Source organism: Diceros bicornis, chromosome 23 (genome assembly GCF_020826845.1).
Source record: "Diceros bicornis minor isolate mBicDic1 chromosome 23, mDicBic1.mat.cur, whole genome shotgun sequence".
In the NCBI taxonomy this organism is placed as follows: domain Eukaryota; kingdom Metazoa; phylum Chordata; class Mammalia; order Perissodactyla; family Rhinocerotidae; genus Diceros; species Diceros bicornis.
In genome coordinates, this window is record NC_080762.1 from 15,550,501 (window position 1) to 15,578,053 (window position 27,553).

At 36.4% G+C, this 27,553-nt stretch overlaps 1 protein-coding gene across 1 annotated transcript in view; it reads left to right on the forward strand.

Moving 5' to 3' along the window:
- TBC1D32 (TBC1 domain family member 32) overlaps positions 1 to 27,553 on the forward strand; it is a 202,994-nt gene that overhangs the window by 85,086 nt on the left and 90,355 nt on the right. The window contains exons 20-23 of the mRNA XM_058566374.1: positions 254 to 341; positions 2,280 to 2,398; positions 12,974 to 13,090; positions 23,746 to 23,834. Coding sequence (XP_058422357.1) covers positions 254 to 341; positions 2,280 to 2,398; positions 12,974 to 13,090; positions 23,746 to 23,834 — 413 coding nt within the window. The remainder of the gene's footprint in view (positions 1 to 253; positions 342 to 2,279; positions 2,399 to 12,973; positions 13,091 to 23,745; positions 23,835 to 27,553) is intronic.

Below are 27,553 nucleotides of genomic sequence, written 5' to 3' on the forward strand. Positions count from 1 at the left end.
TCAAAAAGCAACTTAGTTTTAGGGCTGGCACCAGAATAGATCTGAAATAAGATTGTTAAAAATATTACATTAGTGTTAACTCATGATAATTATAGTTTCTGAGTTTGTTTTTGCTGCTCTTGTTATCTTTACTTGAAAGAATATCCAGTATACTAATAAAAAAAATCAGCAACTGTGTGTGTAACATGTAAATAAAATATTCGCATGCTATGTTTTCCTGCTTCTCAGTGTCATTCCTTATGTATGTTGTTAGATCAGCAGGCATAAAAAGTTTGGCTATGGAGTTTTGGTTACACAAGTAGCATCAACAGCAGCAGGCGCAGTAGCTCTACAAAGTTCAGGTAAGTTTTTTTCTTTTAATTAGAATTATAATTATTTTACATAAAATGAGCAAGCCAATGGGAAATTTAGCTGACATGATTAAATAAATATAAGGATATTTACTTGAAAGTTCTTTTTCTAAAGTTAGGCCTTAGACAGAAGAAAGATATGGGGTTTTCTTTTTATCTTTTCTATTCCATGATATCCCACTGGGAATTTTTTTTTCCTGTGAAGATACATACAACTTTCTTCTTTCCTCAGAACAGTGGCACATAATGAACCAAACTGAGAAATACTTGATACTTTAAGAAGCCTTCCTCACCTTATAAATGAAAGGATATCAACCTCTCTCTTGGTGCAGTTGTGACTGATAGGATTTCTTAATACTCAGTGTCAGTGGCTAATATGTGCATCAGAATTTACAATCATAATGATTATCACACATACCTGCCATTTCCTTGTTTCCTTTCCTCTTCTTCCTTTCCTGAAAGCTCCCTCTCACCACTTAGCTTTCACCACTGTCTTTGCAGTCGGCATGTATTGTCTAATATGGGTTGGATTTTTAAGAAGTTTAAACACTGGAAATTTATTATATCATATCTTAAGGTTATCTGAACTCTGAACCAGAGACAAGATGTAATCTCTAATAGAGATGCTATGATTATATTTTTCAAAGCTCATAGTTGCTGAATCATCATCACTATTGATTGTCTTCTTAAATGAAAATATTTTTTTATGTTGTATCTTAAACATTTTTGGCTCAACTAATTTGGACTACTTGTATTAAGAAACATATTTCTTGCCAGTAGTTGTCCTAAGCTGAATGATTTATTTTTTCTTCTACTTAGAGTAAAATTTAATTTATTGTAGTAGTCAGGGCACGTTAATGGAAGCATTGGAGACTAGATTTAACCTGATTTCCCTGTTGGTCAAGTCATTAAGTTTGAGTTTCATAGTATCAAACTTTTCATGAGAGGGTCACAGGACAAAGGAAGGAAGACTAACACTGCTTGAGTTCCTATGACGTCTTGGGTGCTATATTAGGAACTCTACACATCATCCCATTTATACTTCATGACAACCCTTGAATGTAGCACTGTTATTTCAGTTTTCAAATGGAGGAACTGATGCTCTAAGAAGTCAAGAGATTTGTCTAAGAATGTACAACTAATAAGCTGGCTGATTTTTCATTTGAACTCTGATATTCTTGATTTCAGAGCCTATATTTTTTCTGTTATACCAGAGGACTCTTTCTGCTCTAATGTAGTTATTATGAACTTACTGATTTTATGATTAGATATTCTTTTACATTTTTTCATATGATTTGATTCTTCATAAAGGAATTTAATGGTAAGGCTTACTAATCATTTTCATTTAGATATATAGTATCTGACTCGTAAGAATCTAAAGACTGAATTGAGCCAAAAGTTGTGTGAAGTGGAGAATTGTTCTAAGCATATGAAATTACAAAAAATAATAGTTATATTAGAATAAGGGAACACACTATACTCTTTAGATGCCTACCCTGCCTCTTGATACCTCCTTCTACACACACACACACACACACACACACACACACACACCACCTTTCGGGCTGCCTTTCACTGTTAGCTCATTTGCAGAGTAAGGTGTATACCTTATTTTTCAGAAAAACCTGCTCAGAGAAGTTATTGACCAAAAGATAAATGCTGGGACTCCAAACTCAGTCCTCGAGGGAAATAGTCTTTCAGAATTTAGTCATTATAGTTTTATGATAATGAAGTATCATAAAGGTATATTAACAGTAGCAAATATAATTTCTACCAAGGTTAGAGGTTATTTCTTATACAAAATACAAGCGTCTGTCTTTTATCAGTGTGGACCAGTCTTGTCAGAGGCATAATTATATCTTTCTTCCATAATCTAGAAAGATAGTGTGATGTAAATATACAAATATGATGTAAAATAATTCTTCTTAGGGTTTATTAATGCACTTATAACTGAATTATGGGCCAATCTGGAATGTGGAAGAGATGATGTTCGAGTGACTCATCCCAGATCTACTCCTGTGGATCCTATTGACCGAAGCTGTCAAAAGGTAAGGGTTGACTTGATTATCTACTAATGTACAGATTTTATGTATGTCTCTCAGAAATTACTTCATCCAGACTTTATCTATATTCAGTTACAACCAGCAGCCTTTCCTAAGTTTTTCTTTTCCCTCATTTTTTTCATTTCTGAATTTTTTTGTTTTCAAAATAAATTTAGTGAATGATAGAAATACCAGTGTTCCCTAGGAATTATGTTTTACAAGGATTTTTTATTTCACATTATTTTTACTATAATTTTTATCCCTTAATAAAATGTAATATACACCAGCCATGTTATAAAAAAAACAAAAAAAAACCCTGAAACAAAAACCAGCCAACTAACACAAAAAAAGTAAGGATGCTTTTTGCCCTTGGGTCATGAATCTAATAGAAGATTGTCAGGATTATTTGAAGGAGGGGTGGGCAGAGAGAAGATGCTGTCATTTAGAGTAATATGGCAAAAAAATTTCTGAAGCACCCACACAATGTTCTATTACAATTCAATGGCTTTTATATATTTACTATGTTCTCCAAATTTCACTAAAATGAAATGATGATTCCTGACTTGGCTTTATGGTAGCCTGGGAAATTTTTATTCAAAAGGTGTTACAAAATTATCAAAAAAAAAAAAATCAGTAGTTCTGCTTTCTGTAATGGTGGAATGGTTCACGCCAGTAGAAAACACTTACAAAGTCAGAAAAAATAACTTAAAAATCAACTGGTTAAAGGTACTGGAATGGCTAAACGTAGGCAAAAAAATAGAGGGGATTCAATATGTAGATGAAGAGAATTGTACTACTTGAAATTCCAGATTGAACAAATTTTTGCCTGAGGGCAAGTACCAGTTGGTGCTCCAGAGATAGAAATCCATACTCAACAAGCTTGCAAGTCAAGGTTTAGGGCTACACAGCAGCTGGAGAATCAAAAGAGAGAGGTACCTAGGGGGTACTTACCTCTGTATATATTTTGTATAAATATGTGACTATCCCCTGAACTATGCACTTGAACTTAACAGAGATACTAGATGCTCCTACCACAGGGGTCAGAGTTTAGAGTTTGAGTTCAGCCACGTTAACTGCTTAACTAAAATCAGCACTCTTTGGGGCATATAAAAGAATCCAGCATCTCTACAATATATCCTTCACAATGTATGAAATACAATCCGAAGTTACTAGACATATGAAAAATAAGGGAAATGTGATTCAAACTCCAGAAAAAGGCAAATAATAGAGATTGACTGTGAAATGATGTTGGAATTATTTGTCAAGGATTTTAAAGCAGTTATTAAAAGAGAACGTAAAGGTAAATATGCTTGTAATGATGAACAAATTAGAAGTTATAGTAGAGAAATAGAAGCTATAAAAGAATCAGAAATTCTAGAACTAAAATATTATCTGAAATAATTTTCTAGATGGGCTTAACAGAAGATTTAAAGATGAAAAATAAATAGTCAATGAACTTGGAATAGATCAATGGAAATTATACAATCTGAAGAGCAGAGAGAAAAAAAATTAGGAAACACTTTGGTGATCTGTTAGACCTTATCAAAAGGTTTAACATATATGTGATTGGAGTACCAGAAATAGAAGAGAGAGAATTGGACAGAAAAATATTTGCATACATAATAGCTGAAAATTTCCAAATTTCTTGAAAGATGTAAATTTATAGATCAAGAAACTAAATGAATCCCAAAGAAGGATATTCAAACAATTACAATACAAAAGAAACAACAGTAAGGCTCATTATAGACATACAAACTGCTAAAAGTGAAAGAGAAAGAGGAAATCTTGAAAGAAGCTGTAGAAAATCATACATTACCTACAGGGGAACAGCAGATGAGTTTGCTCATATCTCGTTAGAAACAGTGGAAGCCAGAAGACAATGGGGCATCTTTAATGTGCTGTAAGCGGAAAACTAAAGTCAAACTAGATTTCTATATCCAGCAAAAATATTCTTCAAGAATAAAAGTGAAATTTTAAAATAAAGGCTAAGAAAATATTTTACAACAAACCTGCATTTCAAATAATACTAAAAGAATTTCTTCAGATTGAAGGAAAATGATACCAAATGGGTATTTGGGTTTTTAGGATTAAAAGAGGAAATTGCAAATAGGTGAGTGAGTATAAAAGCCTATTTTTCTCTGAATTTCTTGTAAATACATGAGACTCTTTAAAAGAAAGCTATGACATAGTGAGATTATTTTATCGTTAGAGGTAATATATATGACAGCTATACCGTACAGGACAAGCAAACAGTATAATGGTATACAAATCTATATGATTACAAGGTTCTTACATTTTATATAAAGTGGCATAATATTCTTAATCCCTACAAGATATTTCTAATTCAAATTTAAGGTTACAGGAATTTTATTCAACTTCTTTGACTTTGAATTAGAAATGTCAGTATAAACTGATTAACTCTTCTTTTAAAAAAATTGTACATTCTTCTAAACTGTGTACTGAAAGATCTAGAAATAACTCATAGGAGTAAACATTCTTAGTGCCTAGTGCCTAAACATTCTTAGTAATCCTAAATATTATTCCCTAGGGATTCTGTTTTCTTTGGGGATTTTCTTTTATTTTATTTTAAATTGTAGAAAACAATAACGTGGCTTCAATATAAAATGAGGTACATTAACAAAGTTACTCTCAGTGCAGTCCCCTCTTCCCTCTTCCCTCTCTCTATAGCTGTGCTTTGCAATATGATAGAAAATAGCCCCATATAGCTATGTAAATTTAAATTAAAACTAAAGTTAACAATTCAGCCTCTCAATTACATTCATCATATCTTAAGTGCTTAATAGCCAAATGTAGCTAGTGACTATCATATTGCACAGTTCACATTACATGACATCATCACCACAGAATGTTCTGTTGGATAGCCACGACTGTGGAGGAATATTGTGATTTGTAATGAATAGTCTTAGCCTGGAAAGAAGAAAACATAAATTAGTTCTGCTACCAACATTCTGATTGTGTCTTTGGCCAAGTCACTTCACTTCTCTCAAGTTTTCTCATGTATTCAATGAGAGATTGAATTAACTGTTCTTTATAATTTTCTTACTGTTCTAATTTTAGTGAAAATTCTCATTTTGTTTGATTCTCAAATTCTCTGAGTTTAATGGAAAATTGTAAATGACCAGCAGAAAACTTAATAGTTACAAATAAGTGCAATTAATACAGTACAAACCCAACATATAAATATCAGCAAAATATAAGGCTTCTAGAGATGGGTAGAGTTAATTGGAAAACCTTCTAGAAAAAATGTTGTGTGGCAAACTTTTTTTTTTTTTTTTTTATTGATGTTTTAATGGTTTCTAACATTGTGAAATTTTGGGTTGTACATTTTTGTTTGTCCATCACCCCATATATGACTCCCTTCACCCCTTGTGCCCACCCCCCACCCCCACTTCCCGGGTAACCACAGTCCAGTTTTCTCTGTCCATGTGTTGGTTTATATTCCACATATGAGTGAGATCATACAGTGTTTGTCTTTCTCTTTCTGGCTTATTTCACTTAACATAATACGCTCCAGGCCCATCCATGTTGTTGCAAATGGGACGATTTTGTCTTTTTTTATGGCTGAGTAGTATTCCATTGTATATATATACCACATTTTCTTAATCCAATCGTCAGTCGAGGGACACTTAGGTTGCTTCCACTTCTTGGCTATGGTGAATAATGCTGCAATGAACATAGGGGTGCATAAGCCTCTTTGGATTGTTGATTTCAGGTGCGTTGGATAGATTCCCAGTAGTGGGATGGCTGGATCATAGGGCATCTCTATTTTTAATTCTTTGAGGAATCTCCATACCGTTTTCCATAGAGGCTGCACCAATTTGCATTCCCACCAGCTGTGTATGAGGGTTCCTGTTTCTCCACATCCTCTCCAACATTTGTTGTTTTTTGTCTTGGTGATTATAGCCATTCTAACGGGTGTGAGGTGGTATCTTAGTGTTGTTTTGATTTGCATTTCCCTGATGATTAGTGATGTTGAGCATCTTTTCATGTGCCTATTGGCCATCTGTATATCTTCCTTGGAGAAGTGTCTGTTCATTTCCTCTGCCCATTTTTTGATCGGGTTGTTTGTTTTTTTGTTGTTCAATTGTGTGAGTTCTTTATATATTATGGAGATCAACCCCTTGTCAGATGTATGTTTTGCAAATATTCTCTCCCAGCTGGTTGGTTGTTTGTTCATCTTGATTCTGGTTTCATTTGTCTTATAAAAGCTCTTTAATCTGATAAAGTCCCACTTGTTTATTTTTTCTTTAGTTTCCCTAGTCTGGGTAGGCATGTCATCCGAAAAGATTCCTTTAAACCCAATGTCAAATAGTGTGTTGCCTATATTTTCTTCTATGAGTTTTATAGTTTCAGGTCTCACCTTCAGGTCTTTGATCCATTTTGAGTTAATTTTTGTGAATGGCGATAGCACATGGTCCACTTTCATTCTTTTGCATGTGGCTGTCCAGTTTTCCCAACACCATTTATTGAAGAGACTTTCCTTTCTCCATTGCATGTTCTTAGCACCTTTGTCGAAAATTAGCTGTCCGTATATGTGTGGTTTTATTTCTGGGCTTTCAATTCTGTTCCATTGATCTGTGTGTCTGTTTTTGTACCAGTACCATGCTGTTTTGATTACTATTGCTTTGTAGTATGTTTTGAAGTCAGGAATTGTGATGCCTCCTGCTTTGTTCTTTTTCTTTAGGATTTCTTTAGCTATTCGGGGTCTTTTGTTGCCCCATATAAATTTTAGTATTCTTTTTTCTATTTCTGTGAAGAATGTCATTGGGATTCTGATTGGGATTGCATTGAATCTGTAGATTGCTTTAGGTAATATAGACATTTTAACTATGTTTATTCTTCCAATCCACGTGCATGGGATATCTTTCCATTTCTTTATGTCATCGTGGATTTCCCTCAATAATGTCTTGTAGTTCTCATTGTATAGGTCCTTCAGCTCCTTGGTAAGATTTATTCCTAGGTATTTTATTCTTTTTGATGCAATTGTAAATGGTATTATCTTTTTGAGCTCTCTTTCTGTTAGTTCATTATTAGCATATAGAAATGCAACTGATTTTTGTAGATTGATTTTGTACCCTGCAACTTTGCTGTAGTTGTTGATTGTTTCTAACAGTTTTCCAACAGATTCTTTAGGGTTTTCTATATATACAATCATGTCATCTGCAAATAGTGAGAGTTTCACTTCTTCGCTACCTATTTGGATTCCTTTTGTTCCTTTTTCTTGCCTAATTGCTCTGGCCAAAACCTCCAGTACTATGTTGAACAGGAGTGGTGAGAGTGGGCAGCCCTGCCTCGTTCCTGTTCTCAGAGGAATGGCTTTCAGTCTTTCCCCGTTAAGTATGATGTTAGCTGTGGGTTTGTCATATATGGCCTTTATTATGTTGAGGTACTTTCCTTCTATTCCCATTTTATTGAGAGTTTTTATCATAAATGGATGTTGTATCTTGTCAAATGCCTTCTCTGCGTCTATTGAGACGATCATGTGGTTTTTATTCTTTGTTTTGTTGATGTGATGTATCACGTTGATTGATTTGCGGATGTTGAACCATCCCTGTGTCTCTGGTATAAATCCCACTTGATCATGGTGTATGATCTTTTTAATATATTATTGTATTCGGTTTGCCAATATTTTGTTGAGGATTTTTGCATCAATTGTTCATCAGCGATATTGGCCTGTAATTTTCTTTCTTTGTATTGTCTTTGTCTGGTTTTGGTATCAGGGTGATGTTGGCCTCATAGAATGATTCAGGAAGTGTTCCATCTTCCTCTATTTTTTGGAATAGTTTGAGGAGGATGGGTATTAAATCTTCTTTGAATGTTTGGTAAAATTCACTGGAGAAGCCATCTGGTCCTGGACTTTTATTTTTTGGGAGGTTTTTGATTACTATTTCAATCTCTTTACTTGTGATTGGTCTATTCAGATTCTCCATTTCTTCTTGGTTCAATTTTGGGAGGTTGTATAAGTCTAAGAATTTATCCATTTCTTCTAGATTGTCCAATTTGTTGGCATATAATTTCTCATAGTATTCTCTTATAATCCTCTGTATTTCCATGGTATCCGTTGTAATTTCTCCTCTTTCATTTCTAATTTTATTTACTTGAGCCTTTTCTCTTTTTTTCTTAGTTAGCCTGGCTAAGGGTTTGTCTATTTTGTTTATCTTCTCGAAGAACCAACTCTTTGTTTCATTAATCCTTTCTACTGTTTTTTTGGTCTCAATATCATTTATTTCTGCTCTGATTTTTATTATTTCTCTCCTTCTGCTGGCTTTGGGCTTTGTTTGTTCTTCTTTTTCTAGTTCTGTTAGGTGTAATTTAAGGTTGCCTATTAGAGCTTTTTCTTGTTTGTTAAGGTGGGCTTGTATCGCTATGAGTTTCCCTCTCAGGACCGCTTTTGCTGCATCCCATATGGTTTGATATGGCATGTTATCATTTTCGTTTGTTTCCAGATAGTTTTTGATTTCTCCTTTAATTTCATCAATGATCCATTGGTTGTTCAGTAGCATGTTGTTTAATCTCCACATTTTTGTCACTTTCCCAGTTTTTTTTTCCTGGTTCATTTCCAGTTTCATAGCCTTATGGTCTGAAAAGATGCTTGTTATGATTTCAATCTTCTTAAATTTATTGAGGCTTGCTTTGTTTCCCAACATATGGTCTATCCTAGAGAATGTTCCATGCGCGCTTGAGAAGAATGTGTAGTCAGCTGTTTTTGGGTGGAGTGCTCTGTATATGTCTACTAGGTCCATCTCGTCCAGTTTTTCATTTAAGTCTAATATTTCTTTATTAACTTTTTGTCTGGATGATCTATCCATTGCTGTAAGTGGGGTGTTAAGATCCCCTACTATTATTGTGTTGTTGTTGATTTCTCCTTTTAGGTTTGTTAATAGTTGTTTTATGTACATTGGTGCTCCTATGTTTGGTGCATATATATTTATAAGTGATATGTCTTCTTGATGGAGTGTCCCTTTTATCATTATATATTTCCCTTCTTTGTCTTTCTTAACCTGTTTTATCTTGAAGTCTACTTTGTCTGATATGAGTATGGCAACACCTGCTTTCTTTTGTTTGCCATTAGCTTGGAGTATTGTCTTCCATCCTTTCACTCTGAGCCTGTGCTTGTCTTTAGTGCCAAGATGTGTTTCCTGAAGGCAGCATATTGTTGGGTCTTGCTTTTTAATCCATCCTGCCACTCTGTATCTTTTGATTGGAGAGTTCAATCCATTTACATTTAGGGTAATTATTGAAATATGAGGGCTGAATGTTGCTGTTTTGTCACTTATTTTCTTGTTCTTTTGCATTTCCTTTGTTTCTTGTCCCATTTGTTTTGGACTGCCAATTCAGTTTGGTTGTTCTGTCTTATGATTCTTCTAGTTTTCTCTTTGTTTATCATATGTGGTTTTAATTTGATTATTTGTTTAGTGGTTACCTTGAGGTTTGGGCAAAAAATCTTCTGTATGAGATAGTCCATTATCTGATAGCCTCCTATTTCCTTATACTAAGTCAATTCAGTCACTTTCCTCTTCCCCTTCTAAGTTGCTCTTGTTATACCTTATTCTATCTTGTGTTGTGGCTGTGTGTTTACAGTGATGAGGTTAAATTTATTTTTGGTGAATTTCTTCCTTTGATCTTTGAGTTTAGTATTTAAGTGGTTGCTAACCTATTCCGGTAAAGATCCACTATTTCTCTGATTTTGTCTACCTACTTTTCTCCTTACTCCAAGCTTTGTGTTCCCTTTCTCTTCTTGTTTTCAGGCCTGAGGGCCTTCTTGAGTATTTCTTGTAGTGGGGGTCTCGTGGCCATGAACTCCTTTAGCTTTTGTTTATCTGGGAGAGTTACTATTTCTCCATCATATTTGAAGGATATTTTTGCTGGATAGACTATTCTTGGCTGAAAGTTTTTGTCTTTTAGTATTTTGAATATATCATTCCAGTCTCTTCTAGCCTGAAAAGTTTCTGTTGAGAAATCCGCTGAGAGCCTAATGGGAGTTCCTTTGTACGTTATTTTTTGTTTTTGTCTAGCTGCCCTTAATATTGTTTCTTTGTCGTTGACCCTGGCTAGCCTTACCACTAGGTGTCGTGGTGAAGGCCTTTGTCTGTTAATATATATAGGCGTCCTGTTGGCTTCGCTTACTGGTATTTCCTGCTCCTTCCCCAGATTTGGGAAATTTTCAGCTATTATTTCCTTGAATAGGCTCTCTGTTCCTCTTTCCCTCTCCTCTCCCTCAGGAATACCTATAATTCTTATGTTACATTTTCTAATAGAGTCCGATATTTCTCGGAGTCTTTCTTCATTTCTTTTTAGTCTTAGTTCTCTCTCTTCTTCCATCTGGAGTATATCTGTATTCCTATCCTCTAAAGTACTAATTCTTTCCTCCATATTGTCAGCTCTGTTCTTTAAAGATTCCAGATTCTCCTTTATCTCCTCCATTGTGTTCTTCATCTCCATCAGCACTGACAGGTTTTTCTTTATGATTTCAATCTCTTTTGTGAAGAAACTCCTAATCTCATTTAATTGTTTGTCTGTGTTGTCTCGTATTTCGTTGAGTGTTTTTATGATAGCTATTTTGAAATCTCTGTCATTTAGTTTATGGATTTCTGTGTCTTCGGGGTTGATTTCTGGGTGCTTGTCATTTTGTTTCTGGTCTGGTGATTTCATATATTTTTGCAGTGTGGTTCCTGTGTTGGTTTTGATTTTCCTCATCCTGGAAGTCTCTGGTTGCAATTTCCACCTGCCGCCACTGTCTGGTGGTAAAGGGCTGTGTAGTCTAAGCCCCCTGTGCTCTGCCCCAGTTTTTCTTCTGCGATCCGCAGTTTTGTTTTGTTTTGTTTTGTTTTTTTTCCCCACTGCGATCCACGGGTCCAGTCCAGTTTGTTCAGGTCTGCCTCGGATCGCTAGATCTGGTCGAGCTGCAGACTCCGGGTTGCGGGGAGGGGGGAGCTCTCTCTTTTGCCCTCTGGGTCCCTGACGTGGGAGGCTTCTCATTTGCCCCTCTTTATCCGCTCTCTGGGTTGCTCAGATGTTGATGGTAGCCCTGTGGCTCCTCTGAGCCCTCTGTGCGGGAGTTTCCCACTGGCTGAGAGAGCCCGAAGAGCTACAGTTTCCCGCCGAGGGCCGCCCCTCCCCCCTCTCTGGGAGCCGCGAGGACCGGATCGCTGATCTGATGGGGAGGGAGCAGAGTTCTCCTTACCTCTCCCCATTTCCTCCGGGGGCCCAGCAGGTTCGGCTCTCAGTTGTGCGGCAGTGTGGATCCCTCCGCTCTAGCTTTTCACTGTCTGGGATTCCGTTGTTGGTCTGTGGCTGTTGCTTTTGTTGTATCTTGTGGGGGAAGAATTCACGGGAAAGCTCACTCCGCCATGATGCTGACGTCACTCCCTGTGTGGCAAACTTTTAAAAGCTTATGAAGTGGGATAATGAGTAAGTGGGAGGGATGTTAGTAGGGATGAATTAGTGGGAGGATGCAGTAGGGATGAGTAAGGAGGAGCGTGTTAGTAGGATAAGAAAGGTTCGTACGTGTGGCAGTCACTTGAAGGAGACCACAGGCAGATTTGATTGACTGAAGTGGTGACTTCATGCTGAGGAAAAGTGGGAAAAGAGACTTTTGAGACTGTGAAGAGAACAAAAGTGTCAATTAGTAAAGTGCGTTGAAAGTCCCGCTGAGGAGCTTTGATGTGTGGTGACGGACAACCACTGCAAGCTTCTGCGCAGGGGATCCAAAGAATGAAATGTACCTGAGAAAAACATTCAGGTTGCTTTTAGTAAGATGGAATGAGAGTAGGAGCTTAAAAATTTCATGGGGAGATTAACTTGGTAAAATTGCACCAGAAAAGGAGCTGGTTTTGGTAAGAAAAGCATGGCTTTTAAAAATTAACTATAATTAGGTTAGTTGGATTTCCAATAAATGCAGTTAAAAGGTAAAGTTAGCCTTGTGACCTGAGTGCAAGAATATATAGAATTTATCTTGCTCCAGAGCCCCTACATATTATTCTTTTATGTTTTCTTTTTTTTTAAAGATTTTATTTATTTATTTTTCCCCCCAAAGCCCCAGTAGATAGTTGTATGTCATAGCTGCACATCCTTCTAGTTGCTGTATGTGGGACGCGGCCTCAGCATGGCCGGAGAAGTGGTCCGTCGGTGCGCGCCCGGGATCCGAACCCGGGCTGCCAGCAGCGGAGCACGCACACTTAACCGCTAAGCCACGGGGCCAGCCCTCTTTTATGTTTTCTTACACGTCAAATAAAACAATGCAAACGAGAAAGATGGATCATTTCATCTTTTTCTCAGAATCAAACTTTTCAGGGGATACATGATATGTTAAAATATTTTCCAGCTCTCATGTATGTTCTGTTACAATTGTTATTATGTGTGTCTGCACATAGATTGTTGATGTCAACTATTTTGTACTTATCATATATGTATGTTTCCACATTTATGTGGATTAAGTTAATTTAAAAAATTAACCCTAGCGGTCATACTGCTATAAAATCTTACATTAATGGCTCTTCCGTGGATGTAGTTGGAAAAATTGATCCATTTAAATGACTGTTTTCTTTCCCACCCCCCCAGTCTTTTCTAGCACTGGTGAACTTGTTATCTTATCCTGCTGTTTATGAGCTGGTAGGCAATCAAGATCTTCCTAATAAAGCAGAATATTCTCTTCGTGAAGTCCCAACGTGTGTCATTGTAAGTCATTTTCTTTTAGTTTTTCCCTTTTATAAATGCTACTTTTTGAGATTTGTAGTAAAAATGCAATTTGACAGGGAAAAAAGGAACAAGATTTAATGGCATTTAAAGGCTGACTCGATTTATTTATCCTTGGAATATCAGTTTCTGAATTATCTGTGAATGGAATCTTTGATCCAGGCCACCTAACAGTCAGAACACCTGTTGGAATACACAGTTAACGCTCCCCAACCAGCAAAGAGATTTGGCATAAATAGAAGTATGTGTGTGAATGATTTTTAGATGACTTACGTTATTAGTCACGCCAATGCTGCTCTTTCATTAGCTAGGATAATTAGGAATAACCTGTATCCAAGGAGTCTAAAACCTTTTCTGCTGATATTTTAATGAACTACATATTACTGCCCCATGAGGGCAGTATATACATATTTATTTAATTTGAGATTTATTTCATATTCATACTGCCAGAGGAGTAACTTGTTTTCATCAGAGATGGTTAATTCCTCAACTTTGGGTAAGTTTATGAATTAAACACATATAAATATGTGTTAGTAAAGAATTATTTTATTAATACTAAAATTCTGTTATTAATCATTACTTTTTATTTTCTGGTCACTTTGTCCTGTGTGTTACTGTTTTTTTACATGGTTTTGCCCTTTTGAATACCTTTAATTCTTATTAACCCCAAACATTTTAATTTTTTACACTTTTTCTACTTTGGGAAATTTTTGATAATTTGTATGAATGAAATATAAAGATAGGTGCTCTTATCAATAAACTTTCAATTTATAGTCTTTTCCTTGAAGTGTTCCTATTTTGTCTTGTGCTTACTTGTATCTTGGCACTGAAGTAGTTTTATAACTAGCCATTTATGTGCCTGTCTTCCCTACTGCACTGTGAGTGCCTGAGAGCAAGTAGGATATCTTAGTCATCCTTAGCATCTAACACATAGTAGATGGCCAGTGAATGGTTTTTGAGAATATTCTTAATATTATTGCCTTTATCGAAGTCAATTATGGGAAACAAGTACACATGAGTTGCATTATTTAATCTAGAACAATGGCTTGGATGTTTGTTCTCTTAAGTGTTCATGGTATCTACAGTGCATATTCAAAGATATCTTTCCACTTAGGGAAGAATTTGTCTTCTATTTAGTCTTAAAACACTTAACTGCAAACAGTTTTGTTATTCCACCTCTCCCAATGACGTCACATTCTTCTGTAAAAGAATCACTGCTTCCTATCATAATTTAAACCTGTATAAACTCTCTTATTATAACAAACAAATAACAATTCCCTTGACCTATGTCTTCTTTTAGCTACCATCCTGCTGTTTTCTTCTTTGTTTCCCCCCTGAAAAGCTTCCGGAAACAATTGCCTATACTTGAAGTCTCTGCTTTCTCTTCTGTCAACTCTGGAAGCCACTGTAATCTGATGTCTTGCTCGATTACCTAACTGAAATTGTTCTGCCAAAAGTCATCACTAAATATATAATTCCCTAATCCAATGGAACCTCCCCCTTCCTTTAATTTAATTTACTACCTTGCAGCATTTGGCACCGTCGATCTGCTCCTCCTTATTGTCACTCTCTTCTATGACGATGGCACTACTTTTGGTTCTCTTCCAGCTTCTCTGGTCTCTCCTGCATAGTCTTTGTGGATTTCTCTGGCTGTCTTATGTCCTCCAGATTGATCTCATCCAATTCCATGGCTTCAGTTGTACTGACAACTCTCTGACCTATATCACTCACTTGACTGCCAGATTTCTACCAGATAATGAACATCTGGAAAACTCATAGGCATCTTAGTCTTACCATGTCTAGAACTGAATACAGTCATGGGCTACGAAGCAATGTTTTGGTCAATGATGGACCACATATATGACAGTGGTCCCATAAGATTAGTACCAGAGATCCTAGGTGTGTAGTAGGCTATGCCATCTAGGTTTGTGTAAGCACAGTCTATGATTTTCACACGACAAATTTGCCTAAAGATGCATTTCTCAGAACGTTAATTAATTGTTAAGTGATGCGTGACTGTAAAATGTTTTCTCTATCTTAAATCAATTCCATTTCCTATTTTGCTATCTCAGCATATGGCACCGTCATCCATGCAGTTGAATAAGCTGGAAACCTGGAAGTCATTGTTGACTCCTCTTCTCTAGATGCAATTAATCACCACTTACAGATTTTTACCTTTGTAATAACATGATCTTGTGTACTTTTTCTATTCCTGTTAAGACCACCTTAGCTCAGACCCTTGTTTCTTGTCTAGACTACTTCAGTGAGATCCTAACTGCTCTTTTTCTTCCAGTCTCAACCTATAATTTATCCTCACATTAATTTATCCTCAGAGTGGCCCTTTAAAAGTGAAAACCAGATGCAGTCATTCTGTTGTCTAAAGTCTTGACTGCCTCCATGTGTATTCCATATTCCTTTGCATGGCATGCAGCTTCTCCTTGTTTCTCACAGCCTCTTTTTCTCTTCTCACTTTCCACTCTACAAGCTCCAGAGGCTTTGGACAAGTTTCTTTCTTTCTCTGGAGTCTGGAAGGTACATAACCTTGCTTTTTGGCTAGATAGCACCTCCTCATTCTTTAGGACTTATTCATGCTTTACTCCTTCTGTGGCATCTTCTCTGCCCTTCCTCTCTGGCCACCTTTCTAGCGGATTCCTCTTAATGTATTTTCATAGTACCTTGCCCATGAATAAAGCATATGTCAATTATTTTATAATTATTTTTGGATTTATTTGTCTCTCCTAATAGACTGTAAGATCCATGAGGAGAGGAACTGTATTTTGTCTTTTGCCTTGAAAGTCTAGCAAGTTGGGTTTTTTTGGTTTGTTTTTGCTACTATGAGCATAGTAGGTTCTCAGTAACCTGGTTTTATTTCTTCTTATTGGCTAGACTTTTAATGAGTTAGATCCTTCTTAGGCTTTATTCAAAAGGATTTAGTTCAATAGCTTTTTATTTTCTCTGGGAGTCCAATGGCAGAAACCCTAGGAAGTTATACTGAGGAGACGTGTGTGTGTGTGTGTTTGTGTGTATTTGAGTGCACACAGGCACGTATGGGTGGGCTTTCTTTACTTTCTTTTGTGGACATTTTCAAATTCACATTAAAAAAAGAGTATAGTGAACTCCCATATACCCATCACTAAACTTCAGCTTTTATCAACCTTCTGTCCGTCTTCTTCCATCTGTTCCCCCACTATATTCCCAGTTTCCTCTCCTTTACTCTTGCTTTTTTTTTGAGGGGTGGGGGGTGGGGATTATAATGCATATTTTGGGCATAATGTCAGTTTATCTGTAAGTAATTTAGTATGCATCTCTAACCGATAAGGACTTTTTTGGAGTTTTTTGGTTTGAATTAGCACCCTGTAAACCATTGTGGCTTTGTCGTATCTAAAATATTAGCTATAATCTTTTAATATTATCTATTATGTAGTCTATATAGAAGTTTCCTTTGTTGTCTCAAAGATGTCTTTTTTTGCAGTTGGTCAAGTCATGATCCAAACAAGGCTCACATGTTGTGTTCAGTCATTATGTCTTTTAAGTTTCTCTTATTCTAAAACAGTTCTCCGTCTCTTTTTTGTTTCCATGCTATTGATTTATTAGAGCACCTGGGTTATTTGCTCTGGGTTGCATTGATTCATTGTTTTTTAGGAGCTATAAAATGGTGATTGTAGTTCTGTCGTTTTTTATTTAACTGGAATTATTTAATAAAGCAAACCCTGAAATACAGTTCTTTCAGGAATGGCTTGACACTCTCTATTTATAAATTTTCATAGTAATGAATTGGTGTTCTAATAATCTCCAAAAGGGGTATTTTATTATTATTATCATTGTGAACTTCTAGCTTTTACGTGTCTATGTTTCAAACCAAGGCACTCATTATTGCTTTTGATGATTAAGATGTTCCTTCTTTGGGTACTGAGTCCTTTTGACATGTACTTATTAGTGTTTGATATTTTCCTTCTTGCTTTCTCGTAAGATCTTCCAGTCTCCATTGTATCCATTTTTTCACTCAGGCCTGGAATGAGCCGTCTTCAGAGTCCTTGCTCCTTTTAGTAGGAAGTGGTATTTGAAACTACAACCTGGGCACTAGGAATGTTTCATTGTCTAGGATTGTCACTATTTCTAGTCCTTTCAGTAGACAGCCAAGGGGAATAAGTTTTGTGGGTTTTTTTTAAGGAGAAAAATTAATCATGACCCCATATTGATAATTTTTCTTACTTGTTTTTAGTTATTTCTTTTCTTTTACTGAAAAGCTTGGTTCCTAATGACATGAACAAAATTACTTATTTGGTTTATCATACAGTGTACATATAATAGTTTCAAAATAAAATAAGATTAGTGAATGCATATTGACATTTCTTTTCAGTTAGTTTTGTCCTTAGAATATATGCCACCAGGTATGTACAATCAAAATATTGTGTTTAAAAGTCGCTTGAATTAAGTAAATGTCTACTCTGCCTGGTTACAATTTAAATTAATTGTAATTAAAGTTGGAATTTCATATACTTTAAGTACTATCAACATTTCAAGTTTAAGTGCCCACTAGCCATATGTGGCTTAGTGGCTACCACATTAGATAGTTCAGCTAGAGGACATTTCCTTCATCGCGGAAAGTTCTATTCTGTAGCACTGCTCTGTAGCTAACAATTTTTGTTAGTTTTTCATTTATCCTTCTATTGTCCCTTTAAAAAGTGTATATACATTTTCTTTCCCCCAAGATTTCTTAAGCAAAGGTAGTATGATATAAACACTGTCCTGCCCTTTGCATTTTTTTTAATTCTATACCTTGAGATTACTCCATAGCAGTATATAGAGCTCTTCTTCATCCTTTTTTACAGTTGCGTAGTACTCTATTGTGTGGACATGCTGGTTGGAGTTTATTTATCCATTTGTTTATTGGTGGACACTTGGATTCTTTAAGTTTTTTGCTATTATAAATTATGCCAAAATTAATAGCTTTGGTTTATACATATTTACCAGTGTGTCTATATATTTTTTTTTCTATTGCTGAATGACAAATTGCTACAAACTTAGCAAATTAAAGCCAAGCCCATTTATAAGCTCACAGTTTTGCAGGTCAGAAGTCCAGTACTATTTGCCTGGGTTTTCTGCTCAGAGTATTACAAGGCCAAAATCAAGGTGTCAGCCAGGCTAAGTGCTTGTCTGGAGGCTCTGGGGAAAAAATCCATTTCCAAATGCATTCTTACTTTTGGCAGAATTCAGTTTCTTGCAGTTGCAGGACTGAAGTGCCTGGTTTCCTGCTGGCTGTCAGCCAGGGGCTGCTCTCAAGGCTTTGTCCTGTGGCTTTCTCTGTTTCAACAATGTTGAACCTCCCTCGTGTCATGTCCCTCTCATGCTCTAAATCTCTCTGACTTCTGCTGTGACCAGCAGAGAAAATTCTTTGCTTGTAAGTGGCTCATGTGATGGGATCAGGGCCTCCTTGATAATCTCTTTTAAAATCAACTAATTAAGGACTTTAATTACATCTGCAGAAATCTCTTCACAGCAGTACCTGCTTTAGTGTTTAAGGCCTGAGGGTGTTGGGGCCATCTTAGAACTCTGCCTGCCGCAGTATCTTTGGACTAGATTTCTAGAAGTGGGATCACTCGGTTGAAAGGTAAATTCATACATAATTTTGGTGTATATTGCTAGATTTCCATCCACAAAGAGTAATTCTTCTGCATTCCTATCAATAAGATATTCTAGTGCCTGTTTCCTGGCAGGCTCAGTAAGAAGACTATGTGATCAGAGGTTTAGATATTTGTCTGACAGGAGAGAAGTGTTACTTTATATTTTTCTCATTAGAACAGAACATCTTTTCATATGTTTAATGGCCATTGGCTTTTTTTCTTCTCTTAATGGTCTTTCAGTTTATTTTTGTTATTTTTTTATGTTCTTTTTCTTCTCAATTTTAAGGAATTCTTTATGTTTCAGGGATATTAGACCTTGACTTTTCATGGTTTGTATTGAGCATCTACCAAAACTCTAGGGCCTGCAAACAACCCTTAAGTTGTACTTTAGTAAATTAAAGGTGAATGACACAAAATATTCTTTCCCTCTAACACGTACAATTTCTATTGCTTTTTGGTTTCTGTCACTTAACTTTCGGTTATATAAGTGATGTATTTAGGTAGGATCCCTTTGGTTATAGAAGAAACTCAATTCGAATCAGTTTCGGCAAAAGAGGAAATTTATAGATTTACATAAGGAAATTTATTGACTTACAACTTCTGGGTCTAAAAAACAGCTACAACTTTTTCTGAGTCACAGGATAAGAGAAAGCTAAGACACTTGGATGCCAGTACAAGGGACGGGAGTAATTTGTGTTCTTAGCAAGAGGTGGTGGCTGATTATGGTTCCCTCATGAGTATGAATTATGAATTAATCCAAGGGAAAACTCGAGTCAGAGATGACTAAAAGTGGAATGGACTGCCTTGGGAATCTGTGAGTTCCTCATCCTGAGTTATTCTTGGTGGAGATATTGTAAATCAGATCCAGGAACCTATTGGATTGTTGGAATATGTGATCTTTAAGTTCTTTTTCAACCTTGAGAATTTATGTTTGCAGTACTTAGTGTAATGCCTGGCACATAGTAGATGGTCAATATTTGCTAAATAAGATGTTTGTGGACTTTAGTATGCCACAGCTGCTAAAAAAAGAAAAAAGGGACAAATAGAAATAGAACTTTGAATACAGTCAGGTCCACATGTGTGTGTGTGTGCGCGCGCATGTGTTATTCCCACCCCCCACTCCCCAGTCTTTTCCTATTATTGCTCTTGCTCTCCGTCTTGGCTTTATTGAAAGGCATGCATAATATAGTGGTTAAAAGTTTAGCATAGTGGTTAAGAGCTTGTATTCTGAAGCTACACTGCCTGGATTAGATTCCTGTTTCTGCCTCTTACAAGCCGTGTGACCTTGGATAAGTTAGACCTTAGTTTTCTCTCCTGTTACAAGAGGATAGTAATGTTCTTATCTCAGGGTTGTTGTGAGAATTAAATGAAATATAAAAGTTTAAGTCATTGCTTGGCAGATAATAAGTGCTATATAATTGTTTGCTATAATTATAATTGGTATTTTCTTCTTCTCCAAATGATGTTCTCTATAGGAGAGGGCACGGGACTGCTACTCTATATTGACATCTTCACCATCTCCCCTTGTAGTAGTTTCCTAAGGCTGCCACAACAAATTACCACAAAGTAGGTGGCTTAAAACAGCAAAAATTTATTCTCTTACAGTTCTGGAATGTGTGAAATCAAGGTATCAGCAGGGCCACATTCTGTCCAAAGGCTCCAGGGGAGAATCCTTTCTTGCCTCGTCCAGCTTCTGGTGGTTCCAGGCATTTCATGGCTTGTTGCTGCATAACCCCGGTTTCTGCATTTGTCTTCACATGGCCTTCTCCTCTTTTCTGTCTTAAGTCTCCCTTTACCTTTCTCTTATAAGGACACATCATTAGATTTAGGGCTCACTTGAATAATCCAGGATGATCTTATCTCAGGGCCCTTAATTTAATTACCTCTGCAAAGACCCTTTTTCCAAAGAGAGTAACAATCATAGGTTCTAGGGACTAGGATGTAGACATATCTTTTGGCAGGCGTCACCATTTAACTCACTACACCACCAAACAGGAGATGGCCTTTTCTTCTACCTCCCTGCTATAGACTGAATGTTTGTATACCCCTCAAATTCATGTGTTGAAACCTAATCCCCAATGTGATGTTTGGAGGTGGGGCTTTTAGGAGGTGATCAGTGCCTTATAAAAAGAGACCCCAGAGAAATCCTTCGTCCCTTCTGCCATGTGAGGACACAGCAAAAACTTGACCATGTATGAACTAGAAAGTGAATCCTAATCAGACACAAAATCTTCTGGCGCCTTGATCTTGAACTGCCCGGCCTCTAGAACTGTGAGAAATAAAATTTCTGTTGTTTGTAAGCCACCCAGTCTATAGTATTCTGTTATAGCAGCCTGAGTGGACTAAGACTCTCCCCACTCTGAAAAATCCCAAGGAAGGATCTTAACAGGCTGAGTTTTCTTTATGAATGTTCATGGGCTAACCAATCACAAGCCACTCCTAGTAGTGCAGGTACAAGAATGTTTGCATTCTGATTGACCTATCCTTCACCTTTCACTTGGCCCTTTCTTAAGTAAAAGGGGTCAGATAGCACAACACGGCCATTGGGGCAATTGTAAACAGAATAGGCACTCAAACATGTATCTATTTCTTTTTTGTGAGGAAGATCAGCCCTGAGCTAACACCCATGCTACTCCTCCTCTGTTTGCTGAGGAAGACCGGCTCTGAGCTAAATGTATCTATTTTTATAGTATGGATATTCCTTTGTTTTTCCAGTCTTGGTCTCATTCTGGCCTACCAGGTTATTGATCATATTCTCAAGCTGGACAGCATCCTTTAAAAAGACAGGGTTTCAGACACCTTTTTGTGAGTCCCAAGCTCTGCTTGTACTAGATTGTTGCTGGGAAGCTGCTGCTTGACTCAGGAAACTGATTGACTTATTGACACACATTGTAGTGCTTAGAAACTGAAGTTCTCTGTAAAGCAGGCTTCCTGGGAGTTTCGTTTTCTTTCCTAAATGGTGATCCATCAATGTAATCCTCTTTGAAGAAGAAATTACTTACCATAACATATGTTCTCCCAAATTGCAATCATTGATAGATCGCTGCAATCTACTCTTCCATTAAGCTTGTTCGTGATACGTTCTCTGTTTCTTTTATTCTTACAGTATCTAGTATTTAGGTTCAGAGCTAAAACTTTAGAGTCGTGAGGTGTCACCAGCTATCAAATAGTCTGAGCTTAGTATTATATTCAGATAGCTGTGGAAATTCAGTCACCTATGCTTGTATCCTACTGATGAAGAGAAATCTATAGTAATTCTTTCAGAAACTACCATGCGTAGAACTAATTGACAGTCTCTCTCCTCTCAGGTAAGAGAAAGCTAATGATGTATAATCAATTCTAGATTAATCTGTGAAGAATAACTATGGTAAAAACAGTGATAATAATAGATCATTTCTTAAAAATTATGATATTAAGCAGCAAAGGTATCTACCTATTTGAAGAACTATATAGCAAACAAGTTTATCCATATGTCTATTGCAAAGACTACTTAAGAGTATCCAGGTGCCTAGGCAAGTCGAGGAGAGCTGTGTGGCTCTGTCACTGTAGCTAAATCAAGACTGTCAGAGTGGAGAAATTAGGAAAGAGAGAGAGGGAGTGAGCAGTGGGACAATCATTGAGAATATGAATGTGAAGCTGGGAATATGAATGAGTTGCTCACCTCATGTTCTGTCATAATCCTTGAAACAAGGAGTGCCCAGCTAAGAAGCAGACAACGATGGCAGATGATTTTAAGATACCAATCTTTTTATTTTTCATTGCTAGGCAGTTTATTTAATATTTGCTGACTGTAAACTCTTATGCTAGTACTAGTCACACATTTTTACAAGATATCTATAGAATAGTAAATGCACTCCTAAGTGTTTGGTATAAACTTTTACTAGGCACGTTCATGCAAAACCCAGTTTATACTGTTTTGATAAGTATTTTTCAAATGTGATTTTGAGAGATCCATTATTTCCTCCTCCTTCCTCATTCCACTGCCTCTTACTTATTTGATGGTAGGACGTTTGTGCTATCATCCACATAGACCTCAGCAAACGTTATGTGACTTGACTCCCTAGCCAAACCTTCCTTATTTTGCCCTATCCATAGAAATATCTTGAATTTAACCTCACTGGAGGGTAGCAAGTCTCTTGGTCAGGAAAATGAGCAATGAGAGAGACCAGTGTTAGTCTATGAATAAATTTCTTAGTCCTGAACCCAAAGATATACACAAAAGCAGGGCGTTTTAGAAAGAAAAGCTTTTAGAGAGTGCTCAAATTTGTGTGGCGGGCTTAAATTGTCAGTGCTTGGCGTAACTGGTGGCACCTAAGTCATTAGGTTTTCTCTGCCCTTGCATCGTGATTTTTAAGCCTGGCTGCACATTGCAACAACTTAGGGAGCTTTTAAAAGGATATTGATGCCAGAATCGTATCTCCAGGGATAGTGACTTAACTGTTCTGGGATAGAGCCTGGACATATATCTCTCTATATATATACATTTTTTAAAGTTCCCTAGATGATTCCGATGTTCAGCTAGGGTTGGAAACCACTGATTTATGTGAACAGAGAATATTTATTAAGAAAATCTCAAATAGTGACTAGATAAAACTATTCATATCCACTGTTCATGCTTCACATTCATAGATTTCATATTTGTCTTTCAAAGTAGTTTACATTTTTTAGCAGTTTCATCAGTATTTAACTGGCTGCATAAGCTGCTCATGAAGGACCAAAGTGGAGTATAAATTAGTGATTCTCCCCTTGGGCTAAACATTAGATGATTCATTTCAGGAACTTTTACAAATGTTAATGCCCAGGCCATACCCAGACCAATTAATTCAAAATCTCTGGGAGTGAGACTCAGGCATTAGTAATTTTCTTTCTTTTTTTTTTTTTTTACAGCTCCCTAGATGATTCAAATGTAAAGCCAAATTTGAGAACGACAAATCTAAATAAATCTTTGTTGATTTGGTTTTCTTTACATGGTGTCAGTCAAGCATAGTCTCACTCTAAGTCTTTCTTTTTCAGGATCTTATTGATAGACTTATAATTCTTAATTCTGAAGCTAAGATTCGTTCTTTATTCAACTATGAACAATCACACATCTTTGGTCTGAGGTAAGGTGCTAAATTTTACTTGAGATATCTTTTCTATGTTGCAAAAACAGTGAAGCATATGTTTATACGTTCAAAAAGTATTTAAATAAGCTAATTTTTAAAGTATGTTTAAAGGTAATTTGTCTTCCTGTAACATTACAGACAAAATAAAATAAATGATAGCCATTGGGTTTTTATATTATGGCCCTTGTCTACATTTAGTTTCTGTATTATTATAGTATCTTCCGCTTTTGCTGGGTTTACTAGAGGCGTTTTGCAGACTAGTCAGTTTACTCCATAGTCAACCGGAGTTCCCTTGGGTCCGTGTTTGGTTGGTCTTCTGCCATAATATAGTCTTGGAAGAGGCCTAGAAATGAATGAATTGTCTTGAGGCCCAGATTTTGCTACTTGATGTTAATCATTACTCTTTGACTTCAGTTTTCCCAACGTTTAAATCTTTCTGGTTGAGTTTCTATTCTTTAACATTTTGTTTAGCATGTTCAAATGCAGGGAAATAGGTAGAGGTGTTTGGGCTACAGAGACTCAAAATTCTTAATCGTATCGTCCTATTTAGACATATAACTTGCTTCCCTATCTATAAATTACTACTTTTAAAAGCAGCTGAATTGGGCCGGCCCCGTGGCTTAGCGGTTAAGTGGGCGCGCTCCGCTGCTGGCGGCCCGGGTTCAGATCCCGGGCGTGCACCGATGCACAGCTTCTGCGGCCACGCTGAGGTCGTGTCCCACGTACAGCAACTAGAAGATGTGCAGCTATGACGTACAATTATCTACTGGGGCTTTGGGGGGAAAAATAAATAAAATTATAAAAGCAGCTGAATTAAAGAAAATTCCCATTTTCATGGGGTTGGGATTTTTTCACCCCCTCTCTACTAGCAAAGTAACTTTTTTAGGCTTGAGGGGAGGGGGTCAGCAAGAATGTTCTACCTAAGAAATAAAGCAATTACTTTTCTAAAATTTGCCTTCTCTGGTGGTGTTATATATTGTAGATCTTAGACTCAAACTTTTTTTTTTTTTTTACCATTCATTAGTTGCTGAGCTTCATTTTTGGACTTTCTAGTTCAAAGAAGGTGGAAAAATGCTGCAGCTGTTATAACTCTGAATAGTGTCCCCTTTATCTCAAAATGTATTTGCACATTAAATTTTAACTTTCCGTGTATAGCATCAGCTACATCATCTAGCAAACAGTGATGAGGAATACGAGGAAAAATCCATTCAGTAGATCCTCCTTTTGCATAGCAAGTACATTTCTGAGTTTTGTAGTTATAGAATATAGATTTTGGCCTCTTGTTATTGATACATTGAGTGAATTTCTTTTTTTCTGTATGTTTTCTTTTGTAGAAGAGTATTTTTCTCTAGTGTTCTTCTGGCAAAAAATTTAACAATAGGATTTTAAGTCATGTAAAAAGCAATCTAGGAAGTAAAATGCTCCTGGGAATAAAACATAAATTTGCATAGTGTACGTTTTCTCATAATATCCAAATGGAGTCATTCTGTCCTACGCTAGAAAATTTGCCATCCCCTTGTTCATACATATAGTAGAGTCGTGAAATGTAGTGGTTAGCAAATGTAGTGGTTAGGGACTCTGGGGTCAGAGTCCCTGCTCTTTACTAGTTGTATGATGTGGCATGTCAATTACCCATCTGTAAAATGGAGGATAATTACATTATTTTCCTCAGAGTTATTGCGAGAATTACATGTGAAAAATTAAAAGGGCATATAACAGTGCCTGGTACATAGCAAGCGTAAAACGTAAAAATGTTAGTAAGAGATGTCATAGTAGTGGTACTTCAAGTGTTTCTTTATATCTACTTGCTCTATACTGTTTTTGTATCTTACTGGGAAATAAATTTTGTCTTCATTTTTTCAGCATCCCAGTAGTCTCCCACATGCCGCCAAGTAATTTGCTATGTTTACAACATCAGCATTCAGACAAGGAGAATGACAAAATCACTTTCTGAGGAAAAGTTTGTGTTTTATTTTATTTACCTTTTAACAAGTTTTTCTTTGACAAGAAATTTATTTCATTGTGTTTTGAAGTTCATTCTCATAGTAATATTTAATTCAGTTGTATTTTTAAGTCACACATTTGAAGTTAGATAATTTACTTCCATTTTTCTGCTAATTTCAGTCTAGCATTGGTCATTGAGGTCCAATGGTGATAATTTAGATCATAGCTTTGTATTATATAAATCTTATGCTTCTGTGTGTTTTGAATTCTTACGTGTATCTTTTTCTTTCACTCCCACAGTGTTTTTGTTTGTTTCTAATTGTACCATCATTGCACCATTCTCTTCAGTAGATCATCTCATTAATGTGTTTCGCTTCTACATTTAGCTTTGCTGTTCCATTCACTTTATTTTTTCTCTGCTTCAAAAATCTAAGAGTAGCATATGAGTTAAGTTTGATACAACGTATTTAAATTTACCAAAGCACTTCAATGAGGCTAATATAGGACCTAATGAAATGTGGATTTTTCACTTTTCAACAGCGTGACATTCTATTTAAATTTCTGAATTTTTATTTGCCGAGACCTACTTACAAATCTTATATTATAAATGACTAATATATGAGAAGGTTGCTCTTTTGACTAGCCCTCCTATCCTCCTTGTTTCCACTTCCAACGTATTCTTTTCTACTATTGGTATCAGCGTGCAGACATGCCTTCACATGTCCCATCATACAAATAAACAAACAAAACACACTCTAAAAGAAACTTCCCTTGACCTCACATCTCTCTACAGCCGCTGTCCTGATTCTCTGCCTCTCACCACAGCAAAATGCAGACTGTCCCCACTTGCTCATCTCTGCTTACTCCTCAGCCCACTTCGATTTGACATTGACTCTATAACTCTGTCAGAACTGCACATCCTGCCCTTCTCAAGGTCACGTGTACCTTCTGTGCTGGCGAATCTAGAGGATTCTTCTTTTTTTAATTCTCATCTTACTGTAACTATCAGTAGCGTTTGATATAGTGGACTGTTTCTTTCTGTGTAAAAGTTCTCTTCACTTCTGTGACACCACACACTCCTATGGCTGATGTTTCTCCTCTTTTACATTCTTTAAGCAACCTCTGAATGTTGTAATACTCAGGACTTGGTCTTGGGCCCACTTTTTTTCTGTATACTCTGCCCCTAGTTCATCCACTTATACCTTTGCCTTTGTCTATATGCCAATGGATGCCCCAATTTATATCCCAGCCTAAATCACTATTCTGAGCTACCAGACTCATATATACAACTCCCTCTTAACTTTCAATTCCTACGTTACTCAGACATCACAAACTTAACATGTCTAAAACTAAAGTCTTGGATCTACTCCCATAAAAACAAATTAAGTCTTTTGTTTCCATTTCATTAAGTGGCCCAACCATCTATTCAGTTGCTCAATCTTGAGTCATCTTAACTTTTTTTCTTTGCTTTTCAAACAATTTATCTTTATTATAAAGAAACTAACCAATGCAGGAAACTAAATATAATAAATTAAGTAAAATCCCTCCTCATTCTGAAAGTAACATTGTTAACATTGAGGGAAATCATTCTAGACATCTTTCTATGCATATACAGACAGAAGAATAGATAGATAGAAATAAATTCTTTTATAAAAGTGGAATCATAATATAGTTTCCATTTTAAATTTGAACTGAATTTTATAGAAAAGAGAAAGAAACCCTGGTGACACAGAAAGAATTGCTGAATCTCAAATAACTTTTTTCACTCCTGG